Source organism: Paramisgurnus dabryanus, chromosome 7 (assembly GCF_030506205.2).
Source record: "Paramisgurnus dabryanus chromosome 7, PD_genome_1.1, whole genome shotgun sequence".
NCBI lineage: Eukaryota > Metazoa > Chordata > Actinopteri > Cypriniformes > Cobitidae > Paramisgurnus > Paramisgurnus dabryanus.
The window spans coordinates 16572525-16595858 of NC_133343.1; the positions used below are offsets into that span (position 1 = coordinate 16572525).

General features: G+C 39.4%; 1 protein-coding gene and 1 long non-coding RNA gene across 2 annotated transcripts; one reads left to right on the forward strand and one right to left on the reverse strand.

Moving 5' to 3' along the window:
* Positions 1–14137: 14137 nt before the first annotated feature.
* Positions 14138–19394, reverse strand: LOC135748512 (uncharacterized). The gene is made up of 3 exons (XR_010532098.2): positions 19352–19394; positions 19205–19256; positions 14138–14972 (listed from the first exon to the last, which is right to left on the reverse strand). It is a non-coding gene; the product is annotated as an uncharacterized lncRNA (long non-coding RNA).
* A 2178-nt stretch (positions 19395–21572) lies between these two features.
* Positions 21573–23093, forward strand: LOC135748498 (E3 SUMO-protein ligase ZBED1-like). Its single transcript, XM_073815275.1, has 3 exons — positions 21573–21844; positions 21923–22062; positions 22143–23093. The coding sequence occupies exons 1-3, from the start codon at positions 21691–21693 to the stop codon at positions 23091–23093; spliced, it is 1245 nt and encodes a 414-aa protein (XP_073671376.1). The 5' UTR covers positions 21573–21690.
* Positions 23094–23334: the final 241 nt, after the last annotated feature.

Here is a 23334-nt window from a genome sequence, read left to right on the forward strand (position 1 = left end):
GGTTCGGACCAGGGCTGATGTGACGGGAGGTTGATGTCAGTCAGAGAGCATTGGTTATGATATTCGGATGGATGAGGCATTAACTTAACATTCTTAACGAAAAAGTTGTCAATCGTTCTTTTCCTCTTCTCTTATCATCCGCGGCTACATCCACTCTGTTTATCTGACGGACCAAGGCTACTCTCTCTCTCTCTCTCTCTCTCTCTCTCTCTCTCTCTCTCTCTCTGACTGGAGTGCACACGCATTTTTAAACGTACACACACGCAGTGCCGCTGCTAGCCATTTTGGTGCCCTAAGCATAATTCCTTTATAATGCCCCCCACCCCGACCCTGAGAAAAACAACGTTTGTTTTTGCCAGTTTAATTTTTTATTGCCAAACATATAACTTAATAGCAGAAAGTAAAATCTTCACAGCTTTAGCCAACACACACTACACATTTGAAAGTGCAAACTTTTATAGAATAGCAAAACAGAAAAAAATTACCAAACTTAAATTATCAAAATAATCCAGACATGGTTTTCCCAAGTACAATGTCACTTTAAATAAATTACATTAAATAAACATCAATAAGTAAACAAGAATACTCAATATTCTTAAATAAAACAAAGATTCAGAGAACTAAGTGCCACAGTAATGTTTGCTTCATATCATGACGTTTTATATTTATATATATTTAAAGTGATGAATTGTAACATGTGCACTGACTGCTAACGTTAACTTTTACTGAGAAAGTTTTAACCACCGTCACGTCAAAATAAACCACAAAATAAACTGCTGCTCAATATCTAAAGAAACGTAGTAAAGAAAGTAACAGCAGCGTCAGTTATTTGTAAAATGCATATGCATAGGTAATGTTTTACAGTAATGTTTCTCAATTTAGCTTGCACTGAAGTTATAAATTATAACAACATAGTTTGCTAAACATTAATATCAGCACAGCAAGTTCGAGGCGCATTACGATTAGCAGCAGCTGCAGCCCATGCGCATTTCCCTTATATAAGAGTGATTAAACATGATGGACTTACCTGCAAGTGATGCACGGGCATCATCCCGCAGTTTCTTCCATTTTCTTTTTTCCGATCCTGACTCCTGCTGTCTTTTCGGGACCATTTCCAAAAGTTGCCTACTGACTGGCCGTTTCTCAATCCGAAGGCTGCAGCCTGCGCAAGGTCGCATATGCACGCTGCATACGTCATCAAGCCTGGTTTATTTCAGTTAACTGAACATTACATTAGCAATTCATAAGCATATTACAACAATTTACGATTAACACAGAATAATAGTTCACTTTATAATCGTTAATATTACGAAATAAGAAAGTTTTGATGACGTATGCAGCCTATAAATGCGACCTCTGGAGGCTGCAGCCTTCGGATTGAGAAACGGCCTCTGTCAAACTTCGTCAGCCGCCCGCGCGATCAACCGGCACGGACCATCAAAGGCTGGGGGCATACTTTCTAGACTAGAGACATTAAATTATCTCGTTCCTCCTTTTTTGTAACATATACATGGATATAAAGGGCCTAATAATATTTCTATAGACTAATGAAATAATTTCAGCATTATAATTTTTTTTCATTAGGCTATTATTTTTGGTGCCCCCTCAGCAAGTGATGCCCTACGCACAGGGTGCGATTTGTGAAAAAAACAGAGGGGGGGATGTTTTCAGAGGCGTCGATTTCGGCGACGGTGGGTACTCACCATATTCGTCATGAGTTATTTTGAACCCACCACTAGTTTTTACTTTTTTGACTGTTTTCAGTGGTTATGAAGAGCAATATGAGAGAGAAATTTGGTAATCATTGTCCGACCTAACAAAAATCCATTATAATATATTTTTTTTATATATATTTCTAATTAAAATATTTCCAATATTCAGAAATGCGCTCTCCGCTCACGAGCTCTGATCGGAACAAACCCGAACCTCACTGTCTGCTGAACTTGCGCAGAAACATCAAAATAACCAGCTTTTTAAAATGGTTTTAAACTAAACATTTAGACTATTTTAGCGCAAATTATGAGCTTATTGACGATTTTTTATCATTCTTGACATAATGCGTCTGTTCACAGCACATTTCAAAACATTTTAATTCATAAAAATAAATCATGAGAACATTAACTTCATCACTGCATTTGCAGGAATTGTAAAAAAAATTCTTAACTCATGAAGCAGCCTAACGCAATATTTTTACACTAATAGTTTATCTTTCCCCACACATATGAACTGTGATCATGCACAACGAAAAAACACGCAAGAATTAAATCTTGAATGGCAAAACTGTATGGCACAACGTAGTGTCAACTTAAACATATATGAACAATGTATTGATTGCAAAGTTAAACCATAACAGTAGAAACAGCTTTACTGCTGCTTTTAAAGTAATAACATTAACTTTACACCGCAATGCTGAGCTACAGTGAAATGATAGAAAAGACAGATGCATTATGTCAATTAGCCTCATTTGCGCAAACTGGACGCGCCCGCGCCTCGCTAAACGCCTCATCTGCATTTATCATGTGTCACTTCTGCCATTCTCAGTGGTGTGACTGGGACACTTACTCTGCTTGTCATCATAAACAGATTATCAGATTGTGATGTTTATTCTCGCTTTATTAATATGCGGATGAATATGCTGCCTTCCATCGTTTCGACACACAGCTCCATAACCATCTCGCATGTGTTGATAGGCTTTTACTCGTGAGGTGTAACCGGGTCTGTAACCAATCAGGTAGCGCCGTGGGCGGGACATTGAGCAAGTCTTCAGAGTGGTGAATACAGAGAGGCTGCGCGGCAGCTGTATCAGAGCCAGCCAAAGCAGCGCATTTTAAAACAAAATTGACTTTATTCAAACCACGGATCCGTGATAAGTTTTGTGATCCGTCTCGCCACTAGTGTAGTAGCACTGATCACTTTGAGGGGGGGATAAATTTATCCCCACCGGGGATAAAAATTATTAAGCAGAGGCAGGGATACATTGACCAGAAAGGGGGAAATCCCACGCATCCCCCCCAGCAAATCGCACCCTGCCTACGCACAGCGCGTGATGCGCGTTATGGGAGCGGCGGGGCTGCACACACGTAGATCTGGACCATATCTGGACCATATTTTTTCCCTTGAATGCCTGGTCGCACCAGTGCGACCTGATATTTTTTTAAGTCGCACCATTGAGAAATTAGGTCGCATGTGCGACCAATATCAATAATATTACCATTTATTAAAGTTTTCGTATTCTATTACTTCTTTTTACCTTATATCTTAGCCTATGTCTTCTTCCTGTTTGTTCTAAATTATGATGTTTACCAATAAATATATAAACATAGCACACACACACACACGATGTAAAGTGTTAATAATATATAAACAGGCCTATACAAATTAATTTGTATGTAAACATTATAGTTTTAGATCAAACACATAGGCTAAAATAAGGAAGAAATTGAAAACAGGAAATGATGAAATATTTTAGAAATGATATTATACAGAATACATGATAGTATTGCTCTTATAAGTACTTCAGCGATTCGTACTGTAAAAATAATTGATTTACCAATAAAGAACAGCACATATACATTACATACAAACACAATTAGTAGCCAAGCTATTTAAACTTTTAATTTATTTAAAAAATAAACATAACTTGGTGAAACAATTATAAGAAACATTACACTTAAGAGAATATAGGGGAAACAGACTTCTATAGATGCTTAAAAATCACAGTTTGTGACAGACTGTGAGTCCCACGTAGTACGCCAGCGAACGAAGAGCCAGAAAATCAAACCAAGAGTTATACTTACCCATCACGCCTGCGAGTCCCACGCAGTACATCTGTAACACCTGGAACGAGAGACAGAGCCGAAATATCTTATTCATTCTTGTGATCACAGGAAAAAGGGCCTACCTCCACCAACGAAGCCCTGCTTGTCCCGGTTCTGGGGTTGATACCGGACTCCCAAAGGGGAAGGCTCCCTAACCGCAGGATACTGCTAGACTTCTCTCAATTAATTATGTGTTCTTTTGCCTCCAGGAGCCGAGGAGGGCGCCACGTGTGCACTAACAAGAAAGAGGAAGCCACGATCAGAACTAGAGGAAGAGAAAATACTTACCGAGGACGAAGGAGCTCCGTCCTTTCCCCTTGGCCCCTTCTCTCCCCCTGCAAAGAAGAACACGCCAGAGATTATTTTAAATTCCCATCTTGATTTTAATTAATTTAAATAAAGTTTGTTTTAACTTTCACTTATCTGGTCTCGTTGCTTGGTCATTGGGGTGCTTTTGGGGACCTCCTCGAGGTGGAACATCCGGAGGGGCATCCGGTTGGTAACATCAGCCTACATAAGCAACCTCAGCAGACTGCACACTTCGGATTGAAAAACGTTTGCATTGTTTACAAACGAGTATGCGTGATCACATAATGGCGGATTTCATTGTTACATGCTGTACAGTGTTAGACACAGTTATTCACTTTCGTATCCTTCATGGCAACTTTGAGTAATGCTGCACTGCTGTATCTTTTAAGTGTGTGCTGTAATATGATTCCATGTTTACATGCTTATTTACAAACGAGTTCGCGTGATCACGTAATGGCGGATTTCATTGTTACATGCTGTACAGTGTTAGACACAGTTATTCACTTTCGTATCCTTCATGGCAACTTTGAGTAATGCTGCACTGCGGGATCTGCTGTAATATGACATTGTTTACATGCAATGCATTCCATACATTGCGCTTTACACGAAAAACAGTTTTATTATGAGCGCATGATTTCTGTGGACAATTTATGCTAACAGCTGTTCATAACTATCTTACAGGTCTGCATCCCTCTCATCATTACAAAACTATGAAGTGGAAAAACATATTCACACTTTTTGGACATAAAGTTATATGGTAACATGAGCCACATGAAGTTTACAGCTCTGTTGTTTATCAGTTTCTTATACAAGTTAAGTTTTTGAAAAAGGTTTGTTTCCAAATAAACTGAAAATGTCCTACTGACCTTCATTTCTATTTTCATTATATTGTTAACTTCTTAATAAACCTCAAACAAACATGTATTTATTTGTCCTCACATTCTTTACTGTAGTTCCCTCTCACATTACTGCCTCATTATGCAGCTCATTATGCAGCTCATTGTTTGCTAGCTGTCAATCAATCCTTCTCGCATACGGCCCCTCTAAACAAAAAGTGTCTTACAATTTCTAAATCAATATATTGGTTTAAGTGAATGAGTAGGCAGGATGACTTTCACATCATTTTAAAGAAAAAACTCTAGACTACCCAGATAGCAGTCAGTTCTGGCCCGATTCTGGCTTTTCTCGCCAGTGTCGGCTGAAAGCCGGACAGATTTTTAGTGTATGCGCCAGAACTGGCCCAGATGAGGAAATAGTATACCAGTAGTAAACACTATTTATAGCTGTTGGCCCGAGTGTAAGCATACTCAGCTGAAGTCCGGGTCTACTAAAGTAGTGTCTCAGTGTAATCGGGCCGAATCTGGCATTGTGTAGTCGGACCAACTACATTGCATTGTGCCTGGACCGATTATGGTTTGATATGATACTGCCAAAATGTGTATGATGTCAGAAATTCAGTATGTGGCCCGATGCCAGTGCAACTGACACATGCCGGTTGTAACGCTGTTTGGCGGCAATTTAAAAATGTTTATGCTTCAGACGGACAGTATACAGTACACGGCCCGATTCCGTGATGTGGCAATCAGCCCTCTAGCTGTTGAACGGCAACATCATGACTGCTGTTATGATTTGAATCAAGCAGAGCACAAAGCTGAGCTCCTGTTCAACAAAGACACCATCATCAATAACTGGTAAGTCACTGATTTAGTTTTTATATGTTAAAAATGCATGATAACAATGAAAAGGAATTGTTTGCTACATATTCAAAACCGTGAATTTTCCTGCACATTTAGCCAGCTATCACGTCAGCTTAAATATTGTTGTTAGTAAGCTGAATCCATTTAGAAAGATGTAAATAACCAGTCCTCGTCCTCGTGCAGGTTAACAGGTTTTTAATAATCAAGCAGAGAATTCAGACACACGTTCATGTCTTCACACACAACCTTATTTGAGCTAAAGTAGTTAAGAAGTTAAAGAGCACCCTGCTGAAAAATCCAGCATCAAACCAGCATGGGAATTATGCTGGTCTTTGCTGGTGGTCACCAGCATAACAGCACCAAAACACAACATATGCTGTGGCTTGCTGGTATGACCAGCATGGGATGCTAGTGCTAATGCTGGTTTGGTGATGGTGCTGGTTTGAGGCTGTTTTAGCTGGTGTTCACTAGCAAACCAGCACCAAAACACAACATATGCTGGTCTTGCTGGTATGCTGTTTTTTTCAGCAGGGCACATATTTTCAGATTCACGAATTTACACACCCTTTGATGTGTAAGTGTTAGAGACATGTGAATGATGTGCAAATGTACAAAACCCTACACTGTAAAAAATTATCTGTAATTATGCAGCTGGTTGCCAATAACTTACTGTAGAAGTTAAAGACTGAAAATGTTTCATGTTCATTTAACTTGAACAAACTGTTAAATAACATAAATGTAAAATCTACAGCAAGTTACTGGCAGCTAGTTGCCAGTAATACCCAGTAATACTGTAATTTCTAGAGAATTTTTTTACAGTGTAAGTAAACAATGACGCCAGTTATCTTCTTCAACTTAAATCTCTTTTCTTGGACTTCAACAAACACACAACAGTTTACTTCTATGGATTGCACACAACTTTTCTTAAATTAGCACACAAAAAAATAGCATGCATCACCTCTTTGATATAAGCAATAAACTACTGTATGACCTGTGTCCTGTATGAAACTATGACCAACTATTAAGACTATAAATCTGTTTCAGGTTAACTGGTTGGGGCTTATTGGCGGGACAGATGTACGAGACTGCACATGGCATTGAAGAGGGCGACTGACAACTCCCTGGCTTAAAACCTCAACTGGATGGAAAAGACTTTATTTGCCACCCTCCAACTCAGAGAGGTAGTGATTGGTAAAAATATCTGTTAATTATTTGTTAATAAAAATTAGACATTTCTTTTTAATATGCTCATTAAATGTTAAAGATTTCACAATGACAATATGGATTAATTATTTTAAAGATGCAGTTCGGAGAAGGTCCCTTACAGTTGTGGAGGGGACAATGAAGAGGTGGCTTGATCGAGAGGGTGGGTGCAAGAGACAACTTTAGCAAAAGAAAAGCAGTTAGTGTTAGCGCCTGTGTTTGAATCTGCAAAGGAGAATGTTTTGTTCTGTAAAAAGAGTGGTGGTGTTTTGGTTAAATGTGTTTAACTTGTTTTAATTACTTGGTTTGTGTGTGAGAGGTGTGTGTGCGGGTGGGTTGGTATATGTGGTTTATGGGGAATAGTGTTTAATGACATGTTTAATATGCTATAACATGCTTTACAGGGACACAATACTAAGTGATACTTTTTCATAGATTAAAGACTTCCAACAGATTTTTGTTATGGTTGGGCTTAGGGACTGGGGTAAGTTAAGGCAAAAGAATATACAGTTTGTACAGTATAAAATGCATTGTGTCTATGAAATTGTCCCGGTAAACCACATATGCCAACGTGTGTGTGTGGTGTGTGTGTGAGAGAGAGAATTTTTTTCTTTAAATGTTAATTAATTTGTTTTACATGTTGTCTCGCTGTAATTGCTTAAGGGGATAGTTCACCCCAAAATTGCAATTTTATCATAAATCACTTCCCCTCTGTCGTTCTAAACCAACAAGTTCTTAGATTGTCTTTAGAACATATTTTTAGATATTTTTGATGAAAACTGGGAGGCTTCTGTCCGTCCCATTGATTTCAGTTAGTTTTACAATCCGTTTCACAGAAAAGAATGAAAGACATTGCCAAAAAGTTCAGTGTTCCATCAGTATTTCAATGAAATTTTTTTTCAACAGTTTGTTATTCTCCTTGGTCATTCAAAGCCTGTTAACGACCAGACTACGGCGCATCATGCTGACGTCACCTGCTGCTGAAGTCACCTGCTGACGTAGTTGCCAGCGTACAGACAGAATAGGCTGCCAAGTAATTTGTACATTTATTTGGGCTGTTTAAGTGTTGTTACAATGTTTGCATTATGCTTTAAAAAAAGAGCATAGAAAAAAAAACATTGGTAACCACATCAGCAAGTGACGTGAGCTGCAGGTGATGTCAGCAGCATCGCCGTAGTCTGGTCTTGAATACACTTTCAACAACTAAGGAGGAGAACAACTTGTTGAAACCGTTCGTTTTATTTTCTTTGTGCACAAAGTGTTCTTGTCACTTCATAATATTATTATTAAACTACTAATGGAACATGGACCTTTTTGGCGATGTCTTTCATTCTTTTCTGGGAAACGGATTGTGAGACTAATTTAAGTCAATGGGACAGACAAAAGCCTCCCGGTTTTCATAAAAAAATTCTAAAAATGTATTCTGAAGACAATCGGAGCACTTGGTTGTTTAGAACGACACAGGGGTAAGTGGTTTATGAGAAAATGATATTTTTAAGGGTGAACTATCCCTTTAAATTGTTTATAAAGTGGGTTATGTGCTTGTAAAATGTGTTGTGTAAGAGATATATGTCTGTTTGTATTTGTTGGGTTTTTGTAAAGTGTACTGAATTTGTTCAGATTAATATGTTCAAAATTACAATGTATTTGGTTAATTGTTGGTACATGTTAAAACATGTTCATATTTATGTATTTGTTAACTGTTAATTCACATTAATGTGATGTGTGTATTTTTTTTTTTAATTAAAGGCTCTTAATCTTCTTAAATGGGTGTATTTTTCTTGAAAAATAAAAAATATACAATATTTACCAGTTTCTGGGCCACATCTGGCCCAGGGACCATGCAGATGTTGTCGGCCATATAAAACAAAGGGTCTGGGCCAGACCTGGGCCAAATAAGCAATTTAAGTCACTTTACAGTGTGTTAGCCAGACCTGGGCCAAATAAGCAATTTAAGTCACTTTACAGTGTGCTAGCCAGACCTGGGCCAAATAAACAATTTAGGTCACTTTACAGTGTGCTGGCCAAATCTGGGCCAAGTCAGTATGTAAGATCTATTTTACTGGGTGTGGGCCACAACTGGCCCAGATTTAATAGTTTGATCCAATTTTTAGTGTGTGGACCAGTTCTGGGCCGGGGACCCAGCCAGAACTGGGCCAGAACTCAAGCAAATATGTGGCCCAGTGGTGGGCCAGGCAGATTTTGCTATCTGGGTAGATTCTGTTTAGGAAAGTCTTGTTAAAACATGTTTAGTATGGGTTTTGTGGACTTATATCAGTGACTTAAAATTTTTGCTTTTTTAAAAACCACGCATAAACCTTTTTCTCTCAAAAATACATGTAGCTCATATAATATTTTAGCCCGGTTTGTGCTGAACACAGTGGTATGAGACACTTGCCATTATTATGTTTTAAAGCAACTGAAAAAAGACCAAATGTAAGAGCATGTCAGAACCTCTGACAGTGTCCCAAAATGGTCGGACCCCAGAGGGTTAACCCATGATAGTGAACTAGCGAACTGGGAAGCGAACTCGTCAAGCGGAACTAAGATCGCTACGGAATTCTCTCTGAGGCAGTTTACCACTTGGGTAACATCTTGAAGGCTCAAGGTCATAACGTGAAACCCTCTTAGTAAAATCTCATACTATGGGAATGCTAGGGGAAAGTGGTGAGAATTTCCACTGAAATACACGCATAGAGACCCACAGGGGGCGCAATGCGTGTGCCTAGCCTAACCCAGGTTCACATGGAAACATCTAGTGAGAGGCTGACAGCATAAGCTCTGCAACATCAGCTGTCAGGGCAGTGGAGGAGTGAAAAGCGCTATTTTGTGCCGTTTTTGCTAAGGTGGCCTACCATAATGGTGCGATCGTGCAGCACCATAATAGAGGCTGCAAGCTGGCACAAGCCAGTCTCGAATGGTCTTTACTGATTGGAAGAAAGGACCTAAGAGGATACCGTCTTGACACGAACACTGTAGAACCTAGTGAACGTGTTAGGTGTCGCCCAACCAGCAGCTCTGCAGATGTCTGTTAGCGAGGAACCATGAGCCAATGCCTAAGATGATGCCAGACTTCTCGTAGACTTCTCGGGCAAGGAATACCCTGCTTTTCATTTGCAAGGGTAATAGTGTCCACAATCCAATGGGACATCCTCTGCTTGGTAACAGCATTCCCCTTCTGCTGACCACCGTAACAGACAAAGAGCTGTTCTGAGGTTCTAAAGCCTTGAGTCCGAGTTATATACACACGTAGTGCACGCACGGGACATAATAAAGCCATGGCTGGGTCTGCCTCCTCCGGGGGCAGAGCTTGCAAGTTCACCACTTGGTCTCTAAAAGGAGTAGTGGGAACTTTGGGCATGTAGCCGGGCCGGGGTCTCAGTGTTATGCTGCATTCAACGGGCCCGAACTGTAGGCACGAATTGTTGAACAAAAATGCATGAAGATCTCCTATCTTCTTCACCGAAGCCAAAGCAAGGAGTGTTAAAGTTTTCATAGTTATAAACTTTACACTCACAGGCTCAAAGGGAGTGTCCTGTAAGGCTTTCAGCACCACGGACAGGTCCCAAGGAGGAATAGAGGGAGGACGAGAAGGATGCAGCCTTCGTGCGCCTCTCAAAAACTTAACAACCAGGTTGTGCTGACCCACTGTCCTATTGTTTATCGGTGCGTGGTGCACGGATATTGCCGCAATATCTACTTTAATGGTAAAGGGAGACAGATGTTGGAGATAAATAAGCACGACTCTGAGTATTCTCGGGGATCTTCTCATTGAGAAGCACACCAGTCAACGAACAGGTTCCACTTTAGCATGTACGCCTGTCTCGTAGACGGCGCTTGCGCTGCAGAGATGGTGTTAGATACCGAGTGTGGTAAATCACCTAGACCCTCTGCACCCCGTCCAGAGACCACAAATAGAGGTTCCACACATCGGGCGCGGGTGCCATAATGTCCCGCCTCCTTGAAAAAGAAGGTCCTTCCTCAGGGGAATCCACCAATTCCTGGTTGTTCAGTACGGCCAACTAATAGACAATAGACAACCAAGAAATGTAAATATCTCAGTGTTTGGTTAGAACCTGATCTTTCATTCAAAGCTCATATATCTGCGCTCACCAATAATCTTAACTTTCGCCTTAAAACATTATATCAATTGATAGACTGCTTTAATTATCAAGTTAGGAGAAGAATAGTCTCTCAATTTCTGTTACCTATTTTGGACTATGCAGATGTCATATATGCTAATACAACTGCAACCAACTTACATTCTCTTGATGTGGTATATAACAGCTTGTGCAGATTTGTTCTTCGCTGCCCCTATAGGACACATTACTGTAAGATGTATGAACAATTTTCCTGGCTTGCACCCTCAGCCAGAAGATAATATCATTGGCTTCAGTTCATTTTTAAATGTATCTACTTTCAATATCTATATTATTTATCTGTGCAAACAATAGCATGCCTGGAGACCTGTCTCAGAGGCACCCCCGCCCTGAGAAACGCAGGGTCAGACCAGGGGGTGAAAGTGAGACGGCATCTCTGTGTAATTATAATACAGTGAAAGGCGGTGAGCCACGCTTTCTGAAGCTGAATGCTGAAGCAGTCTCATATGGAGCAGACCGAGCGGTGTCACAGCCACAGCTGCTGCCATATGCCCCAGAAGCCTCTGAAATTGTTTCAGTGAAACCGCAGCCCTGCCTTTGAATATTTTGAGGCACGTCAGAATTAACTGAACACGTGCTTCTGTGAGACGTGCTGTTAAATCGACCAAATCCAGTTTCATACAGAGAAAAGCAATCCTCTTCGTAGGGCAAAGTTTGCTCTTTTCCCAGTTGACCTGAAAACGGGCGAGGTGTTTGAATACATGATCTATATGTGTGCACAACATCTGACGAGACTGAGCTATTATGAGCCAATCGTCTAGATTTGCCAAAATGCGAACACCGCTCCCCACGAATGCAAAGCAAAGAAATGGCCTGTGTCAGGGAAGTATTGAAACATGAAAGTACGCGTCCTTCAGGTCGATGGATCCAAACCAATCCGGTGGGCGGATGCATTGAATTATGCTCCTCTGCGTAATCATTTTGAACGGCATTCTGTGAAGTGCTCGATTTAGCACTCGCAGATCTAGGATCGGTCGCAACCCACCGCTTTACTTGGCTACAATGAAGTAAGGGCTGTAAAACCCCCGACTTCATCTCGGCTGGAGGAACCGGCTCGATCGTGTCCTTCGCTAGCAGGACAGTGATCTCTGCACGCAGTACGTGCGCATCGGCAACCTTCACCGTGGTGAAGCAAACGCTGTCCCGGGACGCACGACACATCCGCTGGCGAAGGAGGAAGAGAAGATCATAGGGTTTTGAGCCCGTCTGAAACTCATGCCTCTGGAGACCTGGAGGAGAAAGAGAAATTCACTCTTTTTGTGGTTTTGTGGGTGCCGACTGAAAAGTAGGCGGAACGGAAACAAAACAAAAGATTCCCCAACCAGTTCTCCTTCGGTGGGGGGAGTGGTGCTTTCACCATCTCTCGAAGAGCGATCCTTTCCACCTCCAAGTCACCCTTCTCAGGGCCGTTTGGACTTCTTCTTTCCACCAGGTTTAGCGGGCGGGGCGGGCTGCTGGCGACTGGTTCCTCGCTTCTTAGAAAAGCCCCGGGGAGGAACGGAGGCAGCCGCTGCTGCAGGACGCCCTCGGCGAGGAGCAGGCTTAGGTGCAGACGTCGACGGGGCAGGCGTAGGTTTCTTCCGACGCGGCATGAGGCGAGCAAGCACACTTTTGCAGTTCGTCCCGAAATGCATTTTCTAGTTTCTCTTATTAGAAGCTAGCCTAATGTTTGCCAGTTATTAAGATGACAGTTGTAGTTTAAATAGAGGTAGTGAAATAATAAGCTTTGACAAAAAACTGAATGAATGAAATTATATTAGGCTATCAGTGCTGCTGTCGCTCTCTCCTATCGCTTATTTTAAAAATGAGCTTATGATCAATAAAATGCAGCTTATATCTGCTGCTTTTGGTGATGTGAACTCGACATTAAGTCTCATGTTTTTAAGATTATCTTAAGTACTAAAGAAGAATTTTTGGTATATTATGTACAAAACTAGTGTGTGAAAGTCGGGCACTTTTAAAGGGATTGTTCACCCAAAACTTAAAATTATTAAGTGTGCTTGCAAAAGCACACTTATTGTTCTTCTTAAGTTTTATTATTCTTATTATTATTCTTATTATTATTATTAAGTGTGCTTGCAAAAGCACAGTTATTGTTCTTCTTAAGTTTTATTCTTCTTCTTATTATTATTATTCCCGGGTAGATTTTTTGTGTCAGCTCTAGCGACCAGACCGTTTGACGCAGAGACACCGTTCAAACTTTAAAATGTTCGGGCAGTACCGGTGTAAGTTGCTTGAGAAGATGAAGTAACAGATTCATGTCGTTCGTCCGCCATATTGGATAGAACAGAAAACCTTAAAAAAGTTTCACAGGTCACAAATTTTTTCCAAACTTCACGAAATTCCACGTACACGATCCTTGGACCAAGCCTCACAAAAGTTACTAGAAGGATTTTTGATTTTCGGAAGCGTTTGCCCATCACAGCCCAAACTAAATGTGCGTCGACGCCGCCAAAACAGGAAGTAGTTTATATCTCAGGAACGCTTTCACGTATTGAAACCAAACTTTGTACATGAATTTGGGTCTAATGCGAGGATGCACAACATCAAAAGAACATTTTTTTTTCTAAAATTTTACGCCGCCAAACAGGAAGTAGTTTATATCTCAGGAACGCTTTAACGTATTGAAACCAAACGTTGTACATGAACTTGGGTCTCCAATGTGAGGATGCACAACATCAAAAGAACATTTTTTTTCCTAAAATTTTACGCCGCCAAACAGGAAGTAGTTTATATCTCAGGAACGCTTTTACGTATTGAAACCAAACTTTGTACATGAACTTGGGACTCCAATGTGAGGATGCACAAACTAAATCGGCGGCACCAGAGCAAGCACACTTTTGCAGTTCGTCCCGAAATGCATTTTCTAGTATTAGGGATACAAATATGCTTCTTATATGATGACACCATGTACCTTCACTTATATTAGGGATACAAATATGCTTCAAATATGATGACACCATGTACTTTCACTTATATTAGTGGCACAACTATGTTTTTTATACAGCCTGCACATATATGTGTACTCATTCTACAGAACACACAATTCCAAGTCTTTTCAAATACAAACTTTACTTCATTTTTTTCAGCACAGACTTGACAAGTACAAACAAGTACAAACTTTTCAAGTAAAAACTTTAAATTCATTTACCATCAACTTCAGACTTTATTTTCTTTTTAAAGCCTTTTCAAAGCGCTCACTTTTTTCCCTCAGTATTACATTTTCAAACTTTTAGGCACATTTAAAACATTCCCAAACTCACTCGCTGAGGAAAAACACTCATTTTTAGTTAACATTTTTCCTGGACATTGTCAGTCTTAGCTCTGCCATCTTCCCATTCAGGTCTGTTCCAATCTGGCCAGCCGAAACGAGTGCTTTGACATAACTGCATTTGAGAAGGTACATTTTAAAGAAAAAGTTTTAAGTATAAAGTAGACAAAACACTGGTGGATAAACTTATCACAAAGATAAAAAAATCTTTATTGCCGTTTAATCTAGTGCAAGTCAGTAAAATTAAGTGACAAACGTACGTGAATAGGCAAAGTAAGGCCACACTTAGTGCAAGCATGGCGGCCAGTTTTGCACCAATTTAATTTGCAGACGAGATAGGGTCATAGTGCCAAACACCACCCTCCATCACCTCTCATCGAAACTTTTTTTTTACGCAGAATGTGAATTTGAACACATACATTGAAAATTCTTGAATGCAGCCCCATCTGTAGCCCCATGAATGATTGTCCATTTGTTGGCAGATATCTCCACGGGTGTGGTTCGAAAGCAGGCACTAAGCCAAAAGGGGTGACAGTAGCACAACAGTTAAGGAACCTGGCTAGTATGCTAGCCTAGAATTTGTGAGTTTGAATCCTGGTCACCACCGTTGTGCCCTTGAGCAAGGCACTTAACCCCAAGTTGAACTTTGTAAATGTACAAACAGTTTAATAAGAAGTATGGCTGTCACTTTTTATTTGATATTCGAATATGCATTCAAACATGAGGTGAAATATCCACTATAAATAAACCATCCGGTTTTTAAAATGCCATGTGTAGCACATTTTTTACAGTTTAACACCTCGTAATAGGGAGGAAGCTGAGAGTGAGACCGACGGCAACTGTGCGCAAGACAGGGAAGACGTGGCTCCGGCTTCTGCAGACTTTTTTTTGCTTTTTCTGTGGAAATTTTTTGGATAATTCTGCGGAATGATTTTAAATATTAAAAAAAAATGTATAAGAGAATTTAAGCCGTAAATATTACAAAATTGCATCAAAAATAATTACTTTTTAAAGGCTTACAATGAAAATAATAACACCAAACCAAACAAGTGCTCTGAATTAAATTGGACCAACACGAACCAGATAGATAGAATTATAATTTGTATATAAAATTACATATATTATTGTTTTTAGTGTTATAGCAGAATAAAAAGCTTGTGTTAAACATTTGATTCTTACGGAGAAAATATACTCTCAAACTGGCGTAATAATCAATGATGTAACATGGCTGCAGCAGGCGTAGTTAAATTACACACTGCCCGAAAATAGTCCCCTTGGTTACTTTCAATGGCAGGGGACTATCTTCGGGCAGTGTGTAATATCATTGCACCTCCTGCAGCCATGTTAAATCAGCAAAGTCACTGATTATTATGCCAGAATGAGAGTATAGGTCTAACCATATTTGCCTAGAAAATAGCAACTTTTAATTTCCGTCAGTCTTAGTACACAATGTAATTAGAGAGTCAAGTTTTAAATAGGAAAAATATTGAAACTCTTTGGTTATTTCTTAGCACGATGCTAATGGTCTGATCAGATTCAATGGGTTGGATTGAATCAAATATTTAACTCTAGGGGAGCTGGAAAATTAGCATATTTTCAAAAAAAGTGAAATGTCCCTTTAATACATTTTCGTTATGAAATAAGCATGTATGAAGAATGTAAACCAAGGCTTTGAACCGGTTCAAGGAACGAAAACCAGAAACTTTTGATGTTTTGCAAGGAACAGAAACGAAACCAGAAACTTTCCAAACATACATGTTCCGGAACAGAACCGTTAATTGAAAATAATGGTAACCGGTTAATAACGTTATTTTTTCAGTTCTTTGACAAGATTTCTGTGCAATTTGACTCTGTGAAGTTCACTTCCGGTCGTCATTGACTCAGAGAAATGAGAAGCTTGCCACCAGCAGATAGCCTACTCAAGCCCAAGTCTCTAATGCTCAATCATAAGAGGTAAATATTGTAGGCTACCAAGTATCTCAAGATGTTTGTTTGTTTTTTTTAATACTAATTAGTGGTGTAACGGATCGCAGTTGGTCAGTGATCTGTACAGATCACAACCCACAGTTCGGCTCGCATGCGATTTGCGGATTAATATGCTAATTTAAATATGGTGAAAGTTGATCATTTGCACGTGTTTCAAAGGCTTGCAAATGTTAACACTTAAGTGATTTTAAACAATTTAACCACAAAAAGGCACTAAAATAAAAAAAAATTCTGTACACACAGACGCACATGCATTTGAATGTGTCCGGCCCAACTCCAATTGGGGCTGTCACTTTTTATTCGATATTCGAATATGCATTCGATTTTTACAATGCAATGTAAACTTTATATTAAACAACAACAGCATTTGTCTTGTAAACGGATTTGAAATGATCATGTGCTGACTGTCGCACGTCACATAGACAACAGAGTCAAATGAGATCTGCTTAACTTAGCGGTAAGTTTAATTTTTTCTCAAATATCAAAGGGTTTGTGCACTCTATCATTAAAACCGATCAAGCAAACAGCACGCGCAGGGTTAATGTACTTGTCAATGACGGCTCACAAACGTGTGGGATAGGCTATGTATGTGTGCTTGTTGTCAAAGATATTACTTACTCAAGCGCGGGATATGTTTGCTTGTGAAGCGCATTACATCCGCTGAGTTTTCCGCCGAAATCTGTGGGCGCAAAATCCGTTTGGGCTTCCTGCTGTTTAAGTTATTGTCTGTACCTGTTCTGAATAGTTTTTTTTTCATATAAGTTGTTATTTATAAGTTAATAACCTTCTGTTTCAAAAGTAAAAAAAGTAATTCAGACAGTCCTGTTTATGACTGTCACTGTTAATAAATTTGTGATTGAATCTCCATTATGGTGGGGTTTTTTTTTTGATGCGCGCGGGGGGCACCTAGATATTCGAATATATTCGGATACATTGCATGATATTAGATATCCGTATGAATTTGATTTTTCTCAAAAGTGACAGCCCTAACTCCAATCAAATATGATTATCCCTATGCCCTTCAAAGATCAGAACTCTTGATGTATAAAATACATTTGGCGAATAAAGCACTGAAAAACATCTTAATTTTCACTTTATGTGGAGCGACTGTTTATGCAGCATCTTCTTCCCGAAGCGCTGTTTGGAATTCGTCCTCCGTCTGTGTGTGTGCGCGTGTGTTTAAGTGCACTTAACAAATGTAGGCATGTCAGTTATGCCGCTTACATAATTTAGCCTTTTTAATGTTCGATGACAAGATAGAGACTTAACTTATTAGTCTACATAATTTTTCTTAAGTTTAATGTCCTAATGATCAGCCTACTTATTTTTATGTCCCACAGCTGACATGGAACGTTATTAACCGGTTCGGGATTTTTATTTTTTTGTTCTAACCGGTTCAGGAACGTCAGCTTTAGGATTGAACCAAAAACCGGAAGCGTTAAAATACTGTTTCTGTTCGGGATGAACCAATTGGGGAAAAAACCAGGTTCAAAGCCCTGATGTAAACTTTATATTAAACAACAACAGAATTTGTCTTGTAAACTGATTTAAAATGATCACGTGCTGACTGTCGCATGTCACATAGACGACAGAGTGAAGTAAGATCTGCTTAACTCAGCGGTAAGTTTTATTTCTCAAATATCAATGGTTTGTGTGCTCTATCATTAAAAACGGTCAAGCAAACAGCACGGGCAGGGTTAATGTATATGAACGCGCGCATACATAGGCTATGTATGTGTTAGGGCTGGGCAAAAAAATTGATATTTCGATTAATAGTTTTTTTTAAACGTGGTCGATTCAGAATTGATTCTCAAAGAGCAGAATCGATTTTTTTTCATATATTTTTCTGCAAACCTTGAACGTAAGATTAACGTTCAACAATCAAATTACTGGTCTTCTTCACTAGATGTCACCCTCTTTTTTGCCTTGCGTGATTTTACCAAGGAGCCTGTCATTCTTTCATTCAGTGCTTAAAATGGCAGTTTTAGGTGCTTCATCGACGTTGATGCCACCTTCACATAAAAAGTAAGAGGTATGGAAGCATTTTAGTTTTCGCAAGCAAGACAACAACGTGTTGTGGCTTTTAATTTCAAATGTTTAATTTAAAATGTTTTTAATTTCTTTTTATTAATTACCCACTTGTAAACTTATGTTCACTGTTGTTTTTTATTAATATAGTATTTGTATTAAATCTATATTCATTGAGTTGAATCGAGAATCGAGTATAAAAACAGACCCGAGAACTGGAATCGAAAATCGAAATGGAATCGATTTGATAGCTTGTGAATCGAAATTGAATCGATCTGGAACATCTGAATCGATACCCAGCCCTAGTATGTGTGCTTGTTGTCAGTGAAGATTACTTTTCAGAAACACGCTCAAGCGCGGGATATGTGTGCTTGATTCTTCTCAAAAGTGACAGCCCTAATAAGAAGATCCTTTATAAAGACAGTATATTATGCGTATACAGACAGGAGCCATCTTAGAAAACAGTCTCGATAAGTCGAGCAATGAATGTCGTGCTATATACATTTGACACCCCTATAATCGCTCCCACTCTGAAGTGTTGCTAAACTCAATGGAAAAGCTAACCAAGCCAAAGTAAAGTGAGCTGCTTCAACCTTACCTGTAGGGTACTATGCAATGGAAAAGTGCCATTAGGGTGCAAAACCCCTTTAACCATAAAACAGGGTTAAAATGACATGCTGTCTCTGATATATTATATATAACTGCAATATAAAAACTTAAGATTTACATTACCATAACATCTTCACTCTGAAGAGTCGCCCAGCTTCTTCTAACTCAGTCAAGTCTTTTAGAGAGAGTGATAGAGGTAATGTGATTAGTAGCTACTGAATACACTACAGTTTATACATTAAGTACATTACTTAATTACTTGCCATTTACCTTTCATTCTGTACCTTGACTGGATAATCCATCCATTCGCTGATCCTTTAATAAAAAATACAAAGATTAACCTTTAAAATTAACATCTGTCACCGGTATCAACTGGCAGAAATTCACTCTTACCATACAGCATGTGAAAGAACTCAGAAAATCACTCTGATGGGCCTACAAAAAGAGAAATAATAAAAGGGAAAAACACTGTGATTAGGCAAGGTTTAAGCAAAACATTATATTTTGGTGAGGTAGTATTGACTCCAGCCATGTAAAGCTATAAGTGCTTGGCCTGCTTGCAATGTCTGCTTAAACACAAACATAACCCTCTCACTAAAATAAAAGTATAACTCTTCAATAAAGATAAATATAAGGGATGTCAAAATACCTGTTGCCAGAAAGCTGCTTTTATATATATAATTTACATGCAGATGTAACAGTTACATTACAATGTCTGTGAAAATGTCTGTACACGTTATTTTTCTAGAATTATTTCTCAAGTGACTGTTAGGCAACATAAATGTATTGCCTTTTTTAAACAAATCGTATTTTGTAAATTATGAATTAACTGCATAAATAAGTGCCTTATTAATCACTGTTCCTTTAAGTACATGCTTCATAAGGTTAACCAGAATAATATAAACTGAAAGATTCTGAACAGTTTTGTGCATTGTGCAATAACATTAAATTAAGACATTTTTACAAAAACACCCAAGAAAAATTAAGCATCAAACCATAGTAAACTGCAAGCTACACGATTACTACGACAAAAACTTGCAAACCTCCCTAACAGTAATGACTAATTAGTAGTGATGGGACATCTGAAGCGAGGCTCCGGAGCTTGTGTCGAGCAAAAAGGGGCGTTCCAGATGAAGCCCCGATTCGAGGCTTGTATCGTTTCCGTGAAAATCACGTGACGATGACAAACGAGGCCTCGTTTTCTGTTGAATACGTCATTGCTTCATTTTGAGTGTCGCTTCCGGATAAAAATGGTTCGAAACTCGCGCCCTCTTGTGGGGTTTGCAGTAGGCGTTTGCATTGGTGTTGAGGAGTTGGTTGTACGTAGTAGCGAGTTGTAGCGAGTTGTAGAGAGTTTGTAGCGAGTTTGTAGTGAGTTTGTAGTAACTTTGTAGTAAGTTGTAGTGAGTTTGTAGTATAGTTATCTTTATATATCATAGCCTGTATTATATATTATATTACACTTAGTTTAGTAGATTATTAGATTAAATTATACACAGTGTTGGGGCTAGTTACTCAAAAAAGTAATATATTACGTATTACATATTACTCTCACAAAAAGTAATGCCTTACTTTACTTTATTACTCCCTGGAGAAAGTAACTAGTTACATTACTAGTTATATTACTAGTTACATTTTTTTTCTGGACAAGAATGTTTATTTGGGCAAGCCACTGCCAAGAGAAGGCTGGCTTCCTTACCTGCTACCGGACGCGGGGCACAGCGTTCGGAGAAACATTAAAGAGTGTGCACTTCACAGTCAAGTTATTTTTCTTCCGTTGAACATAATAAAATATGGCTGAATCTCCACCCGTCGAAACTAGCTTTTGTTTGCTGGGAACCTTCCTCTGAAAAAGAGCTTGCCGTTGTTGACGCTTCCATTTTCCTGATCTGTCTTTGAGTGTGCCGCTGCCGCTCTGTGCTGCTGGCTGCCGGGTGTCGACCAATCGGTGATGGTAAATGATACCTCGTGCCAAACTTAGACCAATCACTGTTCCATTCACGCCCTCCTCCCCTTCCCTTTTGTTCTCTGTGTTTTGTGCCTTGTGTGATGAAGGTGCTACTGGCGAATGTAACTCAAGTAACTAGCTTGGGAAAACTGTAATAATATTACCATTTTCAGACGGGTAATGCCTTACACTACTAGTTACTGAAAAAAGTAATATTATTACAGTAACTAGTTACTTTGTAACTAGTTACACCCAACACTGATTATACATAGCCTAGTTCAGTAGATCATTAGAGTAAATTAGCATATATTTAGTATAATACCTATAATACGTAATTATATTATTATATATATTATATATATATATATATATATATATATATATATATATAGCCTATATTAGTATTATATATATATATATATTATTGCAGTTATTATTATTATTATAAGACTAGACTGTATTAGGGATAGCCTAGAAAGTTAGTCTAGTGCAAACGTTGGCAAACCTAGAGGCCTTTTTGTCTTTATAATGGAGCCAGCAAGAAAGAGGAGAACTTCTCCTGTCTGGGAGCATTTTGAATTGGTTGCTCATAACAAGGTTTGTATGCATTTAGATAGTTTATTGTCATAATATCACGTAATCCTCACCATATGACTGTATAATGACAATGTGTATTATCTGCATATTGAAGGTGAAATGTTTGCTGTGCCACAAAGAGCTGACTTACAGCAACAACACCTCCTCCATGCTTAGGCATTATCGTGCAATGCATGAGGATGCGCAACCTGCTGCAAACAGACCAGACACTAGTCAAAGTAATATTTAATCTTTATTTCATTATTTTAATCATGTGTCAGGCTCCTACAATACACCAGTATTGTACTGTGTTATAGATTACAGAAAGAAAATGGTGGATGAGGCTTTGGTCAACATGGTCATCAAAGACTCCCAACCCTTTTCTGTTGTGGATGACGTGGGGTTTAGAGAGCTTGTGCATGTGCTGGATCCATCCTATGTTCTTCCAACAAGAAAGGTACTGTATGTGAATAAAGTAAAGTAGTTTATTGTTATACAGTCATAATGAATAGTAACAATTCATATTTTTGTTCTCAGGCTTTGAAGTCCATGGTTGATAGCAGGTATGAGGAGGCTAAGGAGAAGGCCAAAGAGAAGTTGGACAATGTTGTTGCTGTTAGCCTTACGTCCGACATGTGGACATCGATAAACATGGAGGCTTACCTGGCTGTGACATGTCATTTCATAGATGCCAATGACCAGCTTGGGACAATCTTGCTTGGGGTGCAACATTTCCCAAACACCCATACAGCAGAGAACTTGGCTATTTCTCATACTATGGTCATGGAGGAGTGGGGCATAAAGGACAAGGTGAGGTGCCTTGTCACGGATGCTGCTGCCAATATGATTGCCTGTGTCAGGGCATTAAATATTAGGCATGCCATATGCATTGCACATGCATTAAATTTAATTGTCAGAAAGTCTTTCGACGATGTACCAGACTTAAATCAGCTTCGCACCAAATGTAGGAAGCTTGTTACCTACTTCAGGACCAGCACAACAGGCAAAGAAAGACTGGCCCAAGTGCAGGTGCAGATGGGGAGACCAACTCTAAAAATGATTATTGAGGTGGACACCCGTTGGAACAGCACATACAGCATGCTGGAAAGGATGTACGACCTGAGAGAGCCAGTGGGGGCAGCTTTGGCCTCTTTAAGGACAGATGTAAGCCCTCCTTCTTCATTAGAATATGACACCATAAAAGATGCTCTTGAAATACTGGCCCCATTCCACCAAGCCACAGTAGAGCTTTCTGCAGAGAAAATAGTGTCAGCATCAAAGGTTATTCCCCTACTGAAGATGCTAAACCACACCATTTTAACAAAATCAGAGGGCTTAACATCAAATATGGCGAGGCAGCTGGCTGACAACCTTGTCCGTCGCGTCAGAGAGCATGCATTGCAAATGGAATCAATAAGTGTGATGACAATGCCTACATTGCTGGACCCTAGGTTCAAAAAACTAGGCTTCCTAAAGGGCGATTTATAGTCGTGCGTAGGTCCTACGGCGTAGCTACGGCGTAGGCTATCCGTAGCCTGTGTGTAGCTCTGCGTAGCCTGACGCGCACCTCACAAAATTTCTAACAGCGCGTCGGCTCTACGCGGACCGTAAGCGCTGTGATTGGTCCACCAGAACCCCTCCCGTCAGGTAAAAAAACTGCGTCATAGGTATTTCCGTTTGAGACGGTGAAAACAAAGATGAGCCAAGTTGAGGAGTGATTTAACTCAAA